Below are 20,567 nucleotides of genomic sequence, written 5' to 3' on the forward strand. Positions count from 1 at the left end.
TCTAGAGTCGAATTTTTTTTTCAAAATTCACATAAAATCAGTAAAATAATAATAATAATATTTATTATCCTGCGAAAATTTAGAATTATCGAAAAAATTTACAAATTTAGTTTAAGTTGTCACCAGCAGGGGATTTTTATTTACATCGTTTCAACGCCAGTTTAGCTACAGTTTGTACCGAGTGCATCATAATAACAAAAGAATAAAATATTATTTTGTTAAAAATGTGAATTTCTCAAAATTATTTTAAATAATCTTGGAAATTTAATTATTTATTGTCTAAATCATTGTTTAATCTTCATTAAGATATTTTATTTTTAGGTGAGTTCACTTTTATTTCATATATATATATATATATTTAATATATGTTAATTTATAAATACTCCGAAAAGAAAGAAAATTTTTTAGTAAACTATATTTATAAACATTTATAATATTTATAGAAGAAATAAAAAAAATTTAAGAAAAAACTTTATTTCAGTCTTTAAATAATATTGTAAACATTAAAAGAATTTAATTCTAATAATTTTTTTCATTTTTATTTTTCTGACGCGCTTTTATAGAAAATATAATTCCTGAAGGCTTCTGTGTATATAGCAGACGACAAAAAAGAAATGACGAAATCTGTAAACAAAACATTTTGCACAAGATTTGACAAAATGAAGAAAGGCAAATAAATAAGAAAAAAAACAAACTTTTTTGATCAAAAGGAATTTTTTTTTCATGGAAAAATCAGGGAAAGTGAGATTTAGTCAGGAAAATCAGGGCAAAGTTAGGGAATTTTATAAAAAGTACTGGAAAAATATCAAATTTCTAAAGTTGCTACTAAAATTATAATTTTTGAAATTTTCAACTCAAACTTTTGCTTCTAAAAATTATTGTTGATAAATATTTTATTATTATTAACAATTTTTTAATTCCTTAATAAGAATGTTTCATGGAAATATTTTCAACAATTTTTCTTTTTAAATCACCGAATTAAACTGAGACAAATTTTCAAGATTTCAATTCAGTTTCAGAACAAATTTTACAAAAATAATTTAAAATTACATTTAAAAAAAAAAAGAAAATTTTTCAATTCTAATTTTCGGAAAATGTTTTAAATCATTAAATATTCGAAGAATTTCATTAAAATATTATTTGAAAAAAAAAATTAGTTCAATATTTAGTAAATTCTTCCACAATTATTTAATAAATTATTTTTTGTCTTCCAAAAATCCAAAGAAAAATTTATTGAAAGAAAAATTAAATTTAAATGTAAATTTGTGAAATAATTGAATTCTAGAAGATTTTTAATCAAAATTTTAAAAATAATTGAATTTGAAAGAGTTTGATTAAACAAAATTTATAAATAATTGAATTTCAGGAGATTTTCAATTGAAACTATTATAAATTTGAATTAATGAAATTTTTTTTTAAATTTCAGACAATAATTGAATTTTAAAGAATTTTCAACTGAAATATGTTCTAAATAATAATTGAATTTTGATGGAGTTATAGTTAAGATTTTTAGAAATAATTGCATTTTTTGAGATTTCAAAAATTATAATTTTGTTGTAAATATAAAAATTAATTTAAATAATAGAATTTTCGAAAAGTTAAATTAAAACCGTTGAAATAATTAATTAAACAAAAGAATTATATAGATAAAAATTTGAGAAAAAAGTTTCCAATTAATTATTCAATTACTATTTTAATTTAAAAGAGTTCGAGTTAAAATTTTTTTCAAAGTAATTAAATTTCAAAAGATTTTAAATTGCAACTTTCATAAATTTTTATTGATAAAATTTTGTTTATAAACTTTAAAAAATAATAGAATTTTAAAGTATTTTTAATTAAAAAACTGTTTATTTCCCTAAATTGTTGTATAACCGTATTAAAGTAATTAAAAAAAAAAAATTAATTCAGCGAAGAATTTTTAATAAAATTTTTAGAAATAATTGAATTATAGAGAATTTTAGAGAATTTTAATTGAAAACATTTTTTAAAAAATTGAATTTTCGATTTTTGATTCTTAAAATTTTTAGTTAAAATTTTAATAAATTTGAATTATTAAAATTTTTTAAAAATTATATAAACAAAAATTTAATTTTTAAGAATTATAATTAAAAAACGTTTTATGTAATTGAATTTTTGAAAAATTGGATTAAAACTATTAAAATAATTAATTAAACAAAGAATTGAATAGATAAAAATTTGGGAAAAAAATTTTCAATTGAATTAACATTAAATTAATTTTTAAATTACTAATTGAATTTGAAAGAGTTCGAGTTAAAATTTTTTTCGAAGTAATTAAATTTCAGAATTTTTTTACAAACTTTAAAAAATAATATAATTTTAGAGTAGTTTTAATTAAAAAAAGTTTTCATTTCTCTGAATTGTTGAAAAATTGTATTAAAGTAATTAAAAAAATTAATTTAGCGAAGAATTTTCAATGAAATTTTTAAAAATAATTAAATTATAGAGAATTTTCAATTAAAAAATGATTTAAAAAATTGAATTTTCGACGTTTGTTATTACAAATTTTTAAATAAATTTTAATCAACTTGAATTATTGAAATTTTTTAAAAATTATATAAACAAAAATTTAATTTTAAATAATTAATGATTAAAAAGTGTTTTATGTAATTGTATTTTTGAAACAGTTGATGAAAGTTATTAGAAATAATTAATTCAAAATTGAAATTGAAGTTAAAAAATTTGAGAAATAATTCACTTATTAAAGAGCAATAGTTGAAATTTTTGAATCTAATTGAATTTCAAGAGATTTTTAATGAAAATTTTCATAAATTGAAATTTATTTCGATATTTTATAAGCTTTAAACAATAATTAAACTTTGGAGATTTTTGAAGTGAAAAATGTTTTAATTAATTGAATTTTCGAAAATGGTGATTAAAAATTATTAAAATTAAATTATTCAACAATTTCAATTTTAGATAGAAAAAGTTAGAAATAATTTTATTTCAAAAGAGTTTGAGTTAAAATTTTTAGAAAAAATAATTGAATTTCAGGAGATTATTAATTGAAACTTTCATTTTGAATTTGTGAAATTTTTTTTGAAAAACTTTACACAATAATGTGAATTTTCAATTGAAAACTGTTTTAAATCATTTAATTGTCAAAGAAATTAATTTTTCAAGAATTTCCCTTAGAAATTGAGCATTTTAATGTGTTCTAAAATAAATAACATATTAAATAAATCAATTTCTAAGGGAAATTCTTGAAAAATTAATTTACTTATGATAGGTTAACTAATTTAGGGAATAGAGAACTTGACCTTGGTAGTTGATAGGCATTGGCAGATTTCTTTTATTTCGTTAAAATTTTATTTTGTATTTTTTTTCTATAGATAAGCCTATGAGCAATTTTTGAAATTCAATTGAGGAAAAGCGAATTTGTCAAAAAGAAATCAAACAAAAAGGTGAAAAATTTAAGTTAATTAATAAAATTATTTCATTTAATATTCATTCAGAACGATCTCACAATTAATTATTCAGATCTAGATAATTATTAACTATATCATACGATTGATTGTATATTTTCTTTCTTTATTATTAATTAATATTTATTTTTTTTGCAAAGTAAAAATATTCAACTTCGAAACAATATATGACATTTATTCATTTATAAAAGTAAAAATGAATAAGAAAATAAACAGCTGATCTACCGAACAATTATGGGAAAGATTCCTCTAATTTGGTAATTTGAAACTTTAAAATAATTTTTGGATAATTTAAAAATTCATTAAACTTTGGACAATTTTAAACTTAAATTAATTAAAATTCGAAATTTGAAACTTAAGTCAATTAAAATTCGGATAATTTAAAACTTATATCAATTACAATTTGGACAAATTGAAAATCTGATAATTTGAATCTTAATTCAATTAAATTTTAAATAAACTAAAATTTGGTAATTTGAAACTTTAAAACAATTTTTGGATAATTTTAAACTTAATTAAAATTTGGACAATTTTAAACTTAAATTAATTAAAATTCGAATAATTTGTAACTTAATACAATCAAAATTCATATAATATAAAATATTAATCAATTACCTATATATTTTTAATAATTCAATTTTAGAAAATAAAAAAAAAGTCGAAAAAGTCGTGTAATCCGAGGCCGTGTTATTAAAAACCTCTTGTAATATTTTCATTAGGATCAGGGAAAAAAATTTTAATTTTTACTGGAAATCAGAGAAAAACATAATAAATATTTTTGTGTCAATTCTGTTAAAATTATTTTACTTTTATAACAAATTTTTCATTTGTAGTTAAAAAATAATAGATAAATAAAAAGGAATTAAATTTAATTCCTTATAAAGTCCACTTTATAAAATTCTGCTAATATAGAAATTTTTAAATTTATTTTTCGACAAAATTCCTATAATTTTAATGGACTATTTTTTTTTAATTTACAGAAATAATAATTTAATATTAACTTTTTCTCCCCTAACTATTTTTCTCTTTTTTTTTTTTTAGAAAAATGGACAACAAAAAAATAATTAAATCAAAAGTTGACGATACATACACACAACAAAGAATACCGCTACTTGATTTTGGCGAAGGTATCAATCTTCAAGATCGAAGAGGTGAAACTCAACTTCACAAAGAATTGAAAGCCGGCATTTTTCGTATTGGAAAAAAAACTAAATACGCATTTGAAACAACAAAATTATTATTGGAACATGGTGCGGATATGAATATTTGTGGCCGCGAGGGTACAACACCATTACAAGAGGCATTACTTTCAGGAATTTCAGAAGCAGTTGAAACATTTATTCCTAAGGAGGATCAACTTCTTAATTGTAAAAATTGTAAAAATATCATAAGATGTCGTTATTTGATAAAATTTTTTCTCGATCAAGATAAACATTTAAATGTAAATCATTCAAATTATTCAACACTACTTCATTTTGCAGCATTAAATGGCGATAATGAAAGTTTTAATGAAATTCTTCAAAATTCCAATGCAAATTTAAATGCATTTAATGCAAAAGGAATGACATTATTGCATATTACAACATTACATGAAATGAATGATATGATTGAATTATTAATTAAACATGGCGCTGATTCTAATTTACAAATACAACTTGATCAAGCGCATCAAAATTTAACTAATCGAATTGGTGGATTTACATCACTTCATTTGGCAGTATCGAAAGGTTATTTAAAAATTGTTGAAACATTAGTGAAAAATGGTGCAAATGTTAATGCCACATCACCATATGGTAATCCAATTCATATTGCTTGTGATACATTTTATTTTCCATCAATAAATAAATTGCAACGTGTGCGAAATGCAAAAATAGCTGAAATTTTAATTGAAAATAATGCTAAAATTGAAGCGCAAGACGCTGCTAAAAAAACACCATTACAACGTGCATGTGATAATAAATATGAGGAAATGGTTGAAGTTTTATTAAAAGTTGGTGCAAGTTTTAAAATGAAATTTCATCAACGAAGAAGTGCACTTCATTATATTGTTGGTATTAATAATACACGTATAATGAAATTATTTTTAGATCAAGGTTTAGATCCAAATGTTAAAGATTTTCGTGAAGAAACACCATTAATTTATGGTTCAAAATCATCAGCTAAAGGAATATCATTGGATATTATTGAATTATTAATTGAATATGGAGCCGATATTGATGCAGGTGATATTAATGGTGTAACGGCACTTCATATTGCCGCTGGTTTTTATAATCTTAAAGTTGTTAAATATTTATTGAAATTAGGAGCAAATGTTAATATTCGTACAAAAAATGATTTAACACCATTGGATCGTATTTTAATAAAATTTCGTGGTTGTAAAATAACAAGAAAAAATACTGCATTCAAAACATTAGAATGTTTATGCGCTTATACGGCATTAAGTATTCATATGGGTGAAAAAAATTTAAATTTCAATATGATTAAAGGACAAATGGCTGTTGATGAATTTTATCAACAATGTGAACAACAAATTGATTTAATGAAAAAAGAACAAATTTGTAGTAATAGTACAATTTCATATTTTGATTTATTAAATGTAAATGTGGAAAAATTAATATTATTTTTACGTAATAATGATTTAATGGATGCATTAATAGCAAAAAAATATTGGGATATTCCAATTTATGGTGATTTATTGAAAGATCGTGTTAAAAAAGGAAAATTAAGAAAGGATTTAATTGAAAGTAATACATTAATTTTGAAACAAATAACAAAACGACAATTACCCTATTTTGTCAATGATATGATTTTTAATTGTTTATCATTAAAAGATTTGCGTAATTTTAATCAAGCATTTCGTACAAAATAATTGGAAAATAAAAGAGAATTTCACGAATTTGAATTAAAAGAGAAAAATATTTGTATTTTGCTACTAAACATTTTTTTTTTTTTTGTAGATATATTTAATTTATATTGTACATATATTTATATTTTAAGATATAGTAAAGTATAAAATTTATTATTATACATATAACTTGTAGCATAATATGTGTATGGAATAAAAGTGATTTTGGTATTTTATGATTCTAAAAAATATTTGTATTTGTAAAATTTCGATATAAACTAAATTTTGTTTTATAATTTAAGTTATTTTATTATTATAATATAAAAATCATTTAAAATCATTAAATTTTGAAAGAGTTACATTTAAATTTCTTTTTTAATAATTAAATTTTAGGTTTTAAATTGAATTTTTAATTGAATTTAAATTTTTTTGATTTCTATTGCTGAAGAATTTATTAAAAATTGAAGACAAAAAAATTGAACTTAAAAATTTTTTTAATACAAAAATACATCTAGTTAATTGAATTTTTGAAGAATATAAGTCATTAAAAATAATTAAATTTCGAATGAGTTACAGTTGAAATTATTAAATTACAGAAAGTTGAAGAAAAATTTAAAAATTATTAAATTTTAGGTTTTAAATTGAAATTTTTCAATACAGATGTAAAAAGAAAATTTTTATCAATAGAAATTTTGATTACTCAATTGAAAAAAATTATTTCTTTTAAACTCTGTACAAACAATTTGATCATTGTCTCACATTAAATTGCTTAAGTAATTTTTTTTTTTAATTAAGTAGATTAATAGCCTCTTTGCAAACAATTTGTTGATTCAATAAATATGTTTTTTTGATTTTACTGAAAAAAAAGAAATATTTGTAGTTAGTATTTGCTTTTTTGTTAACAATTAAAATTAAAAAAAAATAATATAATTTTTTAGAATCGTTTTATTATACAGACGAAACCAATTTTCGAGATTTAAAAAAAATTTTTTAAATTCTTTAAAAAAAAGAACTAATTTTTCCAAATTACAGATTAATTAAAAAACAATTAAATGTTGATAGTTTTCTTTTTTTTATTTTTATTAAGAAACTTTGTAGAAAATTACCTTTCCAAGTCCGAAATTATAGCGAGATTTATAAACCTTGTCCTCGTCGCTTTTAATAGCGAATAATAAAGCTACGAGGCTAAGAAGATAAATTAAAACAATTCTCATATATTTTGACATGATTGCGGATAAATTGAATAATTATTCCAATTGTATGAATGAATTTCTGCAACATTAATTGATAATAAAATAATAAATTATTCGAGTGTTCGTTTAAGCGAATTTGTAATCTCGGTCTAACAGACCGAGAAAGCACTAAACGTGATTTTTTTTATCATCTAACAAAAACTTTAAACAACTTACAATTTTTTTATCCGTCGCCAAAAATTTTATAAAATGACAAGATCGATTCTCAATGATAAAAATTCAACACTTTTTATACTCTCAAAATGAATTAAAATTCATTAAAAAAAAGACATATATTACAATAGTAATTTTTCTCCTCTCTAAAAATTCATAAATAAAAATGTTTTATAACTTGTTTAAATAATAATAAAAAAAAAACTGTTTAACTTTTATGTCCCTTCTATAAATTTTTGTTAAATACAATAAATTTTCTTGTTTTTTGTTGGAAATAATAATGTTTAAATACAAGTTATTTACAAAAGATTTTATTTTATTATATCCAAAGCTACAAAATTATTCCCTTCTTCAATTATGATTTTCAAACAAAATGTATTTGTCTCTCTTTCACAATATTTGAAACACTGCTCAAAGAATAATGATTATTAGTTATATACATTAATTTTATGTCAATATTTAAATTATTATAATTATTTTATGACATATTCAATATTAATATGTGCTTTTTGTGTCTTATCGCAAAACTATATTATAATTTAAATAACAGAAAACATGTGTGTTGAAAATTTGAAAATGATTGTAATACAAATATAAAAGTATATTCAAAAAAATGTGTGTGTAAAAAAATCTTTTATTTTCATAAAAAACTGATGAAAAAAAAAATTCAAATCAATGAAAACTTTTATTTCTTAATTTAAAAAAATTCTTTTTGCTCCAGTAAAAACATTTAAAACTTCTTTTATAAACAATTTGATAATTTATTCACATATATAATTACACAGCCCCACAAAAAAAAAATTTTTTTTTGTCCGGCGAACTAGACTAGTCATTTCTCACGTATTTTGGGTCGCTGAATTCGAATCCGGGGTCAGAATTCATAAGTTGGTTCGTTTTTTCTTTCTAACCTCAAAAAACTTACTTTTTCGGTACATTTTGCGAGAAAATGAAAAATTGGGGAGCTAGTTTTGAAATAACGACCATAGATTACAATTTAGAAGTTAAATTTACTTACCACTTAAATACATTCTTCAAATTAAAAATGGCGGATCCAATATGGCGGATATTCTACAAATAGTTCCGATTCGCTCGAAATTTGGTACTTGAGGGTTTTTTGGGTCGCTGATTACGACTTTGGCGTCAGTTTAAAAAAATTAAAAATGGCGGATCCAATATGGTGACGGTACACTGCTTACAGAAAGAAAGATCATATATATTTTTTAAATATGAAATATATAAGATTAGTTATTTTTTCTCGCATTTTTTCGAGTCATATATTACAAGGCAGATTGTCTGTGTGACTATACTATAAGATTAGTAATCCTTGACTTCAAAACCTTTTGTGTGTCAATTTTGCAGCGGATCATAACAATTTAAAAAAAATTCCATTCACTATGTAAGACTCCCTATTTTAAATTACAAAAATCTGAATTTTTATTTACAATCAACGATCAGAAAAACCCCCATCTACTAAATTTACTTTTCTCATCAACCATATTGGATCCGCCATTTTTAATTTTTTTAAACTGACGCCAGAGTCGTAATCAGCGACCCAAAAAACCCCCAAGTACCTAATTACAAGCGAATCGGAACTCACGGTGCGCCAGAAGGTGGATTAAATAAAAATGAATTGGCACTTAAAAATTCTTTTTGATTACGATTCTTAGATGAATAACAAACATTTCTCAATAGTTTTTAAAATCAGTTTACGTTCCCGATTTAAATAAAATTGAGTTTTTATATAAAAACAGTGTTTTATGGGGAATCAGAATTTATTTAATCTAATAAATACTGTAATAAATGATAAAATAATTACTTATTTTCAATTTTACATATAAATAATTATATTGCTGTAGTGTTTGTGTCCGATTTTAAAAAATTAAATTATAATGTTAAAAGAACGATTTTAAGAGTGACAAAATTTATTTAAGAGAGTCGAATGATCTCTGAAATTTTTTGGCAAGAAGAGACCTTTAATTATCGCTCTATAAAAACGGCACTAAACGTGAAAATGATAAACATTGATTTTAAAATACTTTCTTCTCGAAAGACGGACACTTTTTACAAAAGCAGCTAGAGATCCTTATCTTATATAAATTTCCTAAATCCGAAAGATTATACGAATCCATACAAAAACACGATTGCAAAACAAAAAGTAATATAATGAGGGGTTCATTACCTCCTGCCGCCGTCAGATGGCAGCAGCATGCAGGACGCACAAAGTCGCAGCTGTTATTAGATTACTTTTCTACTTTTTGTTTTGCAACCATGTTTTTCTATGGATTTGTACAGTCTTTTGGATTTAGGAAATTTATAAGATGAGGATTTTGGCTGATTTTGTTAAAAGTGTTCGTGTTTCGAGAAAAAAGTATTTTAAAATCAATACTATTTCACGTTCAGAGCGATAATTAAAGCTCTCTTCTTGCCAAAGAATTTCAGATACCGTTCGACACTCTTAATGCATAAATATAAAAACGAAACAAGAAAATAACTTCATTGTTAATAAATTTATATGAACCCAAATCTAAAACATCTATTTTCTGTAGGCATATAAGTATACATTAAATAAATTCTGGTTCCTCATAAAATACTATTTTTAAATATTTAAAACACAATTTGTTTTAAATTGGGCACGTAAGCTGATTTTAAAACCTATTGAGAAAAGCTTTTTTATTCATCTTAGAACTATAATCAAAAAGAATTTTTAAGTTGCCAATTCATTTTTATTTAAACCTCCTTCTGGCGCACCGTGAACTATTTGTTAAATATCCGCTATTTTTGGTCCGCCATATTGGATCCGCCATTTTTAATTTGAAGAATGTATTTAAGTGGTAAGTAAATTTATCTTCTAAATTGTAATCCATGGTCGTAATTTCAAAACTAGTTCACGATTTTTCATTTTCTCGCAAAATGTACCGAAAAAGTAAGTTTTTTGAGGTTAGAAAGAAAAAACGAACCAACTTATGAATTCTGACCCCGAATTCGGATTCAGCGACCCAAAATACGTGAGAAATGACCAGTCTAGTTCGCCGGACAAAAAAAAGTTTTTTTTGTGGGCCTGTGTTATTATAACTATTATTATTATTATTATTATTTTTATTATTATTATCAATGGATAATTTGTACAAATAAAAATTCTGTCAAATGAAGTTTCGGTGAAATAAGAATTCTTGCATTTAAAAATTCGTTTTAGTCAAAATTCTGTAAAATAAGAATTCTGTTAAATGCAAATTTGGTTAAATTGGAATTATTTTTAAATAAAAATTGAATTAAATAAAAGTTTTGTAAAACAACATTTTTTTGTAATGTGAATTCAAGTAACCCTTATCTGACTTAATTATACGTTGGAACGTAAATGGCACAGTGGGTCTGCTGGACCCAACGTATTAAAACGTGTACTGTACAGCCGGTATTGAATATTTTTGCACAAAAATTTAATCTGAGGTAGCTTATGATGTGTTTTTTTTAAAATTTCATTAGTTTTACAGGGATTTATTTATTTTAAGTTATAGTTAAAAAAAATGTGAAAAATAAAAACCAAAAAATTTGCTTGTTTTTACTTGAAAATTCATGAGTTATTTAAATTTTTAATATTCTGACTTAAAAATTTAAGGTTATTTTTTCCTTAAAGAATAATAATTCTTTAAAGAAAAAATTACCATAAGAGCAGGACTTGCAAAAAAGGTTATTATTTTGCTGAATAAAATGTGATTTTTTAGGTTAAAATTAAAAATTTATAATTATTAATTTTCGATGCTAATTTATTCTTTTGTATCAAATTAGTTGTATCAAAAAACTTAGAAAATTACTAAGAATATGTCAAACTAATATATTAAAATATAAAAAAAATGTTATTTGGACGAATTTTTAATTGATAGAATTTTTAAGACGCCGAATTTGCATTTGTCCGAAAAAACAATCAACAGAATGATTGCGGCGCAATTTTTAAAAATTGGCTAATTAAAAATTATCAACAAAAAAAAAATCGTGATTGGTCAATAATAAAAATTTGACCGAAATCTTTCTGTTAATTGTTTGTTCGGTCATTTGTAATTTCGGACAAATGAAAATTCAGTGTCTTAAAAATTCGGACGAATTAAAATTCATTGAAATGGAATTTCTGTTATTTAAAAATTCGAATCACATATGAAATTCAATTGAATCAGAATTCTGTTAAATTAAAATTCGATTAAATATAAAAAGTCATGTACAAAAAACGACTGTAAAATAAAAATATTCTTCCAAACAAACATTTTGGTAGGTGAAAATTTTGTTAAGTATAAAATTCGTATAAAATAAAATTCTGTCAAATATGCTAATTCAAAAAATGAAAATTCGTCTAAAAAATAATTATTTCTAATAAAATTCTTTAAAATGAAAATTTTAATTAATTATTTTAATTAAAAATTTTGTATTATGAAAATTTTGCAGAATATAAATTCTGTTAAATAGAAATTATATTAAATGAAAATTCGTTCAACGGGAAAATTTGAATACGTCGGGTCCAGCAGACCCACTGTGCCATTTACGTTCGAATTGTGCTAGTTAAGGGTTAATGAATATCAAAATTTGTTTATTAGAGACACAAAAACTGGTGACATTTTACAAGATTAAAAAAAGATTTCTACAATATTTCAAGATATCTCTTTTTTTTATTATTCACAGATCGAAGGACAATTTTATAGAAGAATTTTTTCAATGCAAAAATATTTCAAAGACACGATATTTTTTATTATGCACAGATCGAAACGTAATTATAGGGCAATTTTACAGCAAAAGAATTTTTCTCAGCATTTTTTTTTACATGTATTTTTGATTAGCGCTAGAGAATACCATAACTTGCATTTCACCCTTTCTTTAATAGAAAATAATCGAAATATTGACATGGAATTTGAATTAAAAGATGGAATAAAAATACGCATATACAATAAGAGAAAAAAGTTAATTTAGTCTCAAGAAATTTTTCACAAAGTGAAGATGATACAATTCTAAAGTATTTTTTTCATTTCAAATTTAAAAAAAAATTTGAGCCTTATTATTTAAACAAATAAAAATATTACATTTTTTCTAACCATAAATTTAAATAAAAAAATTTTTTAAAAAAGAATTTTAAAATTCTATTTAACAAATTATTATTAATGATTAAAATTTTAGACACAAGAAAATAAAATTGACATTAAAAATTAAATTAATATTTGATTTTTAAAAAGGAGGAATACAAATTGAAAAAATATTTATTGAATAAAAAAATTGAGAATTTTGATTTTTAAATTATAATTTTATAGTGCTATATTTTTTATAACAAAAATACAAAATGGAAAATTGTAACATTAAAAATAAATTTAATATCTACACGGGGCAAATATCATTTACTTTGCTTACATTATTTGGAATGTGGAAGCCATTAAGTTGGAAATTACAATGGCAAACTTGGTTGTATCATATCTTTTCTGTGTTTATGATTACAATATATTTGACATTTATAATAAGTCTCTTTATGCATTTCGTTAAAGTATCTCAACCAATTGAGACAATAACGGAAAATTTATTTTATTTTCTTTGCATTGTCGCTACTTTTATTAAGCAAATTTCTATTATGATAAAACGAAAAACTATCGTGGAATCAAAAGGAAAACTTTTGAATAAATTCTGTAAGCCCGAAGATCTTTATGAATCTGAGATATTACTAAAATGTTCTCAGATATGCAGGTACACAAAATTTAAAAAAGAAAAATTAAAATTACATTCTATGTAAAAAAAAAAAAATTTTAAATACAATTATTATTTCCATAAAAAAAGAAAATATTTTAAAAATTGTTTAACAAAATGAATAAGCATCTACTAAAAAAAAATAAAAATATATTACAAATAAACTTGAAATTTGTGACGCATTCTGAAGAAAGTGTTCTAAGAAGCAAACGAATTATAGGTTATGTTTACGACAGTTTTACCTGGATTAAAACTTTCTTTTTATTAATCGAATCTTTCAATAAAATATTCAGGACAAATTCAGGAAATTTTATGTGCTGTGTGGGTTATATTGTGTAAAAACACAGTAACGAAGTAAAATTAGTAACTGCAAGTGAATATAAATTATTAAACTGTTTATATTTTATTTTAAGGCCAGGTCCAAGTGAGGCAGCGCCATCTACATTGAAACCAAAATTTTGGAAAATTTTCAACAGCCTTTTCTTGAAAACAAGAAGGTAAAATGCTTTTTCCTTTATGGATAATTAATTATTGGCAAGATATACACCAGCTAAAACTTTTCTTGAGTTAAAATAATAAAAAAAATTTCATGTCAATAAATTAAATATGAGCACTTTTTTCACAAAAACTGTAACAGTACTTTCTCAGAAATTACAATGAAAAATGCAATTTCCATTTGGAAAATTAATAAACGCTAAAAAATACACGACCTAAGATTTACCAATCACGAAAATAACAAAAAAAATTTTATTAAATATTTAACATATTGATACTGCTTTACTGATTGTGACAGCCCTTTGGTAGATTATGTATTTCAGGTGGTTAGCAACAGCGCCAATCTCCTCCTTTCGGCAAAACTGCGAAACGTCTGGTGACGTATATAACCTGCCAAACGGCTGTCATAATGAGTAAAATATGTTATGTTAAAATACTTTTTTTTGTTATTTTCGTGATTGGTAAATCTTAGGTCGTGTATTTTTTAGCGTTTATTAATTTTCCAAATGGAAATTGCATTTTTGATTGTAATTTCTGAGAAAGTACTGTTACAGTTTTTGTGAAAAAAGTGCTCATATTTAATTTATTGACATGAAATTTTTTTTATTATATTTTAACTCAAAAAAAGTTTTAGCTGGTGTATATCTTGCCAATAATCAATTATCCATAAAGGAAAAAGCATTTTACCTTCTTCTTTTCAAGAAAAGGCTGTTGAAAATTTTTCAAAATTTTAGTTTCAATGTTGATGGCGCTGCCTCACTTAGACCTGGCCTTAATTATGGTTGTGATAAAAATATACTTTAATAAGATTGATATTTAAAATGAAACTCATCATTATTATTTGGATTTCATTGAAAATAGTTTTGTAAATAGATTTATATTTGTATTGCCTTTAGCACAATTTGTTTTGCAACCTTTAATGGTACCACTAATTATATTTCCTTACTTTTCTTTAAATTATTTACAAAAACCAGAAAAAACCGACACAAAAACAATCAGTTTATGCAGGTTATGTCACGGCAGCCATTTTGCAAAAGTTCTATGTGTTAGTAACTGTATGTAGACATATTGTGTCAGTGTGGGTAACTAGTTCCCAACTTTTCCGATAGGTTCGACATCTCCGTTAATTGTAAGAGAAACGGGCACGGTGCGCCAGAAGGAGGTTTAAATAAAAATGAATTGTCACTTAAAAATTCTTTTTGATTATGGTTCTAAGATGAATAAAAAACTTTTCTCAATAGGTTTTAAAATCAGCTTATGTGCCCAATTTAAAACAAATTGAGTTTTAAATATTTAAAAATAGTATTTTATGAGGAACCAGAATTTATTTAATGTATACTTATATGCGTATAGATAATAGATGTTTTAGATTTGGGTTCATATAAATTTATTAACAATGAAGTTATTTTTTTGTTTCGTTTTTATATTTATGCATTAAGAGTGTCGAACGGTATCTGAAATTCTTTGGCACAAGAAGAGAGCTTTAATTATCGCTCTGAACGTGAAATAGTATTGATTTTAAAATACTTTTTTCTCGAAACACGAACACTTTTAACAAAATCAGCCAAAATCCTCATCTTATAAATTTCCTAAATCCAAAAGACTGTACGAATCCATAGAAAAGCATGGTTGCAAAACAAAAAGTAGAAAAGTAATCTAATAACAGCTGCGACTTTGTGCGCCCTGCATGCTGCTGCCATCTGACGGCGGCAGGAGATAATGAACCCCTCATTATATTACTTTTCGTTTTGCAATCGTGTTTTTTTATGGATTCGTATAATCTTTAGGATTTAGGAAATTTATATAAGATAAGGATCTCTAGCTGCTTTTGTAAAAAGTGTCCGTCTTTTGAGAAGAAAGTATTTTAAAATCAATGTTTATCATTTTCACGTTTAGTGCCGTTTTTATAGAGCGATAATTAAAGGTCTCTTCTTGCCAAAAAATTTCAGAGACCATTCGACTCTCTTAAATAAATTTTGTCACTCTTAAAATCGTTCTTTTAACATTATAATTTAATTTTTTAAAATCGGACACAAACACTACAGCAATATAATTATTTATATGTAAAATTGAAAATAATTATTTTATCATTTATTACAGTATTTATTAGATTAAATAAATTCTGATTCCCCATAAAACACTGTTTTTATTTAAAAACTCAATTTTATTAAAATCGGGAACGTAAACTGATTTTAAAAACTATTAAGTAATGTTTGTTATTCATCTAAGAATCATAATCAAAAAGAATTTTTAAGTGCCAATTCATTTTTATTTAATCCATCTTCTGGTGCACCGTGAACTTAAATATCATTAATTATTATTGAAAATTGACCCTATTTGTGTATTTTCACTTGAAAATTTCAAAACATTATCTATCAAATTTTGTATATCTTCGATCCCTTTCTTCAGGTAGTGTATTTAATTTAATTAATTTTAGTTTTATTGATTTAAAACTTCATCTTTCTTTTCTTAAATATCAAGTTTTTCCTGCTTGTGAAAGGATTAAAAAAATTTGTGTCGTATTTTTTAAAGGAAAAATAGGAAATTTTTCCTTTTAATTTTAAATACCTATTTTAAGTTTTTATTTAAAATAGAAATTTTTCTATTCTATTTCGAGTGAATATAAAAATTTTTCATTATATATTTTAGATCGAATACAATAATTTTCTTATTTTTGGTGAACATAACTGCAATATCAATAATAATTGGTCCATTAATAAAGAAAAATAATATTGTACTTCCTTTACAAGCATGGTATCCATTTAATCTTAATTCAAAATGGATTTTTTGTATGACATATTTACATCAAATATTAGGATTATTTATGGCAGCCAATACTTCTGCCTCAGTTGAGGGTTTAACTTTGACATTTATGCTACAAATATGCGCACAATTGGAAATAATTATTAATCGATTACATTTACTCAGTAATTTACCAAAGTTAAATAATATAATTGAGGCTGAATGGATAATTAGTAAACGAGAATCAAGACTTATATCAAAATGTGTAAAACATCATATTCACATGTATTCGTAAGGCTTATTCTCCTTTTTTTTTTTTTTACAAAATTATAACGTATTTTTGTTGAAAAATGGAGACGCATGAATAAGCTCTAAAACAAATTTGTTAGAAGTTATATTTCATAGAATTTTAATCAGCAGAATATTAATTTGCCAGAAAGTCAATTTAATCGAATTTTAATTTGACAGAAATTTACCTTACCAGGAAGTATATTTGTACAAACATTAATTTGTCAGAAACTTAATTTCACCGAAATATTTCGGCGTGAATTTTATAATTGACCAATAGGAAATTATCAAGAAAATTGTGATTGGTTAATTTTAAAATTTGCGCCGAAATATTTCGGTCAAATTGATTTTCGGTGACATTGAGTTTCTGGCAAATTAAAATTCGATTAAATTGGAATTCTGCCAAGTTAACTTTCTGGGAAATTAATATTCGAACAAATATACATTCTGGTAAAGCAGATTTCTGTCAAATTGTTTTTCTGTACTATTAATATTCTATAAAACAACATTTTGGGAAAATTTAAATTCGGTGAAATTTAATTTCTCACTAATTAAAATTAGACCAAATTGAATTTCTATCAAATCAAAATTCGATCAAATTGATTTTCTGACCAATTAAAATTCAATCAAATTGACTTTCTGGCAAATTATTATTCTGCTGATTAAAATTCTATCAAATATAACTTCTAACAAATTTGTTTTAGAGATTATTTATGCGTTCCGAAAAATGTTTATAGCTCATTGACTAAAAAAATTTTTTATTTTTAACAGATTGGGACAAAAATTAAATGAAATATTTGGTTTAGTGATATTTGTACAATTTTTTACATCAATGATTAGTCTTTGTGCGACTATTTATCAATTATCAAGATTAAATTCACAAAATCCAACCTATTGGATAATGGTGACATCAGTAAGCAGTGTGATAATGCAAATTTTCCTCTATTGTTTTTATGGACAGAGAATAAGTGAAAAGGTGTGTTTTTTAAAAAAAAATTAGAACTTGGGGAAAAAATTAAATTTTAAAAAATAGAGTACAGCCGTTGCAGATGCAGTTTATTTAACAAATTGGATTGCATTAACAAACCGAACAAAAAAAGATCTTATTTTAATGATGATACGAGCTACAAAACCTATACAATTGTCTGGTTCATCTGCTATTGTTATGTCTATAAAAACATTTGTCAAAGTTTGTATTTTCAATTTTTATATTTGTTTTTCTCCAATAACATGGAATATTCCACTCACGTTCCGGGAATATTCCATCAATATTCCAGGAATATTAAAATGTCCGACCTTCAGAATATTCCACTCGAATATTGAGGGAATATTCCATAGGAATATTGATGGAATGTTCCATTGGAATATTTGGGGAATATTCCGTTGGAATTTTGGCGGAATAATCCGTTGGAATGTTGGAGGAACATTCCATTGGAATGTTAGAGGAATATTCCATCAGAATATTAAAGGAATATTTATTGGAAACATTGTACGAATATTTTTTAATAATGAAAAATCAAACTATTATTACTGATTTTATTATGTTTCTACCTTCTACTTATTAAATTTTTTAATTTTGTCTTCATTGAAATAAAATACGTTCAGTTATGTATTTATATAAATTAATTCTGAAAAACAAATTTTGAAACAATACAAAAATGTTTTTTAAATTAAAATTTACAAATAATTGATTAACTTTTGATAAATTTTTAAATGCGTATTCCGAAAAAAATATTCGTACAATGCTTCAATTAAATATTCCCTCAATATTCTGATAGAATATTCCTTTAAGGTCAGGTGCAAGTGAGGCAGCGCCATCTACATTGATACTAAAATTTTGGAAAATTTTCAACAGCCTTTTCTTGAAAACAAGAAGGTAAAATGCTTTTTCCTTTATGGATAATTGATTATTGGCAAGATATACACCAGCTAAAACTTTTTTTGAGTTAAAATAATAAAAAAAATTTCATGTCAATAAATTAAATATGAGCACTTTTTTCACAAAAACTATAACAGTACTTTCTCAGAAATTACAATCAAAAATGCAATTTCCATTTGGAAAATTAATAAACGCTAAAAAATACACGACCTAAGATTTACCAATCACGAAAATAAGAAAAAAAAATTTTATTAAATATTTAACATATTGATACTGCTTTACTGATTGTGACAGCCCTTTGGTAGATTATGTATTTCAGGTGGTTAGCAACAGCGCCAATCTCCTCCTTTCGGCAAAACTGCGAAACGTCTGGTGACATATATAACCTGCCAAACGGCTGTCATAATGAGTGAAATATGTTATGTTAAAATACTTTTTTTTGTTATTTTCGTGATTGGTAAATCTTAGGTCGTGTATTTTTTAGCGTTTATTAATTTTCCAAATGGAAATTGCATTTTTGATTGTAATTTCTGAGAAAGTACTGTTACAGTTTTTGTGAAAAAAGTGCTCATATTTAATTTATTGACATGAAATTTTTTTTATTATTTTAACTCAAAAAAAGTTTTAGCTGGTGTATATCTTGCCAATAATCAATTTTCCATAAAGGAAAAAGCATTTTACTATCTTGTTTTCAAGAAAAGGCTGTTGAAAATTTTCCAAAATTTTAGTTTCATTGTAGATGGCGACGTCTCACTTGGACCTGGCCTTAATATTTCAATGAAACATTCCATTCAATATTCCAATCGAATATTCCGAAGGTCGAATATTTTAATGGAATATTCGCAAAATGTGAATGGAAGATTCCGTGTTTTAGAGGGTATTTGAAGATAATTTTTACGATTATTTCTAATATATTGAATATTTTGAAAAAAAATTTTTAAATGTTAATAATTTTTTCGCATTTGCAGATTATAAAATCAGCATACTCGGCATATAATCTACTAGCAAGTACTTAACCCTTAACTGGCACAATTCAAACGTAAATGGCACAGTGGGTCTGCTGGACCCGACGTATTAAAACGTGTACTGTACAGCCGGTAATGAATATTTTTGCACAAAAATTTAATCTGAGGTAGCTTATGATGTGTTTTTTTTAATTTCATTAGTTTTACAGGGATTAATTTATTTTAAGTTAGTTAAAAAAATTGTAAAAAATAAAAACCAAAAAATTGCGTGTTTTTACAATAAAAATTCATGAGTTATTTAAATTTTAATATTATCACTTAAAAATTTAAGATTATACTATTATTCTCTAAGGAAAAAATTACCACAACAGCAGAACTTGCAAAAAAGGTATTTATTTTACTGAATAAAGTGTGACTATTTAGGTTAAAATTAAAAATTTATACTTATTAATGTTTGAAGCTAATTTATTTTTTTGTATCGAATTAGTTGTATCAAAAAACTTAGAAAATTACTAATATGTCAAACTAATATATTAAAATATAAAAAATATTCAAATTCAGTTAATTTGATCGAGAAAAAATTCTCGGGTCTACTGGACCCATGGTGCCAGTTAAGGGTTAAAACAAAAAAAAAAATTAATAAAGAATGTTTAATTAGGAGGTATGGTATGAGTTTCTTTTATTCAGATCGAATGTTCCCATGTGAAAATGAATCGTACGAAAATCGTTTGGAATTCGTTCTGAATTCGTTTTAAATTGTTAATTCGTTTCTAAATTCGTGTGGCGTTTTGAAAC

General features: G+C 23.7%; 2 protein-coding genes and 1 long non-coding RNA gene across 4 annotated transcripts; 2 read left to right on the plus strand and 1 right to left on the minus strand.

Annotated features, from left to right (window-relative positions):
- Positions 1 to 125: 125 nt before the first annotated feature.
- LOC127285749 (putative ankyrin repeat protein RF_0381) lies at positions 126 to 6,372 on the plus strand. Of its 2 annotated transcripts, XM_051311918.1 has the most exons (3): positions 126 to 321; positions 3,351 to 3,422; positions 4,485 to 6,372. In XM_051311918.1, the coding sequence occupies exon 3, from the start codon at positions 4,489 to 4,491 to the stop codon at positions 6,310 to 6,312; it is 1,824 nt and encodes a 607-aa protein (XP_051167875.1). In that variant the 5' UTR covers positions 126 to 321; positions 3,351 to 3,422; positions 4,485 to 4,488; the 3' UTR covers positions 6,313 to 6,372. The 2 variants fall into 2 exon arrangements, with proteins under 2 accessions (XP_051167875.1, XP_051167873.1); XM_051311916.1 differs by lacking the exon at positions 3,351 to 3,422 and having other exon boundaries at positions 4,485 to 6,370.
- Positions 6,373 to 6,872: 500 nt separating this feature from the next.
- LOC127285786 (uncharacterized) lies at positions 6,873 to 7,924 on the minus strand. The gene is made up of 3 exons (XR_007843629.1): positions 7,698 to 7,924; positions 7,395 to 7,560; positions 6,873 to 7,144 (listed from the first exon to the last, which is right to left on the minus strand). It is a non-coding gene; the product is annotated as an uncharacterized LOC127285786 (long non-coding RNA).
- A 5,114-nt stretch (positions 7,925 to 13,038) lies between these two features.
- On the plus strand, positions 13,039 to 19,931 carry LOC127285717 (odorant receptor 46a-like; the record flags this gene model as incomplete). Its single annotated transcript, XM_051311855.1, has 5 exons — positions 13,039 to 13,403; positions 16,548 to 16,931; positions 17,700 to 17,904; positions 17,962 to 18,117; positions 19,776 to 19,931. Coding segments are annotated over 5 exons (1,158 nt in total), but the record flags the coding sequence as incomplete, so codon positions are not given.
- Between the last annotated feature and the right edge of the window lie 636 nt (positions 19,932 to 20,567).

This window comes from Leptopilina boulardi, unplaced genomic scaffold (genome assembly GCF_019393585.1).
Source record: "Leptopilina boulardi isolate dan_hultmark-lab unplaced genomic scaffold, ZJU_Lbou_2.1 LbouV2_341, whole genome shotgun sequence".
NCBI classification, from domain to species: Eukaryota; Metazoa; Arthropoda; class Insecta; order Hymenoptera; family Figitidae; genus Leptopilina; species Leptopilina boulardi.

Excerpts from the sequence above, each read along its gene's own strand:
- LOC127285749 (XM_051311918.1), top strand. The coding sequence starts at position 4,489 with ATGGACAACAAAAAAATAATTAAATCAAAAGTTGACGATACATACACA.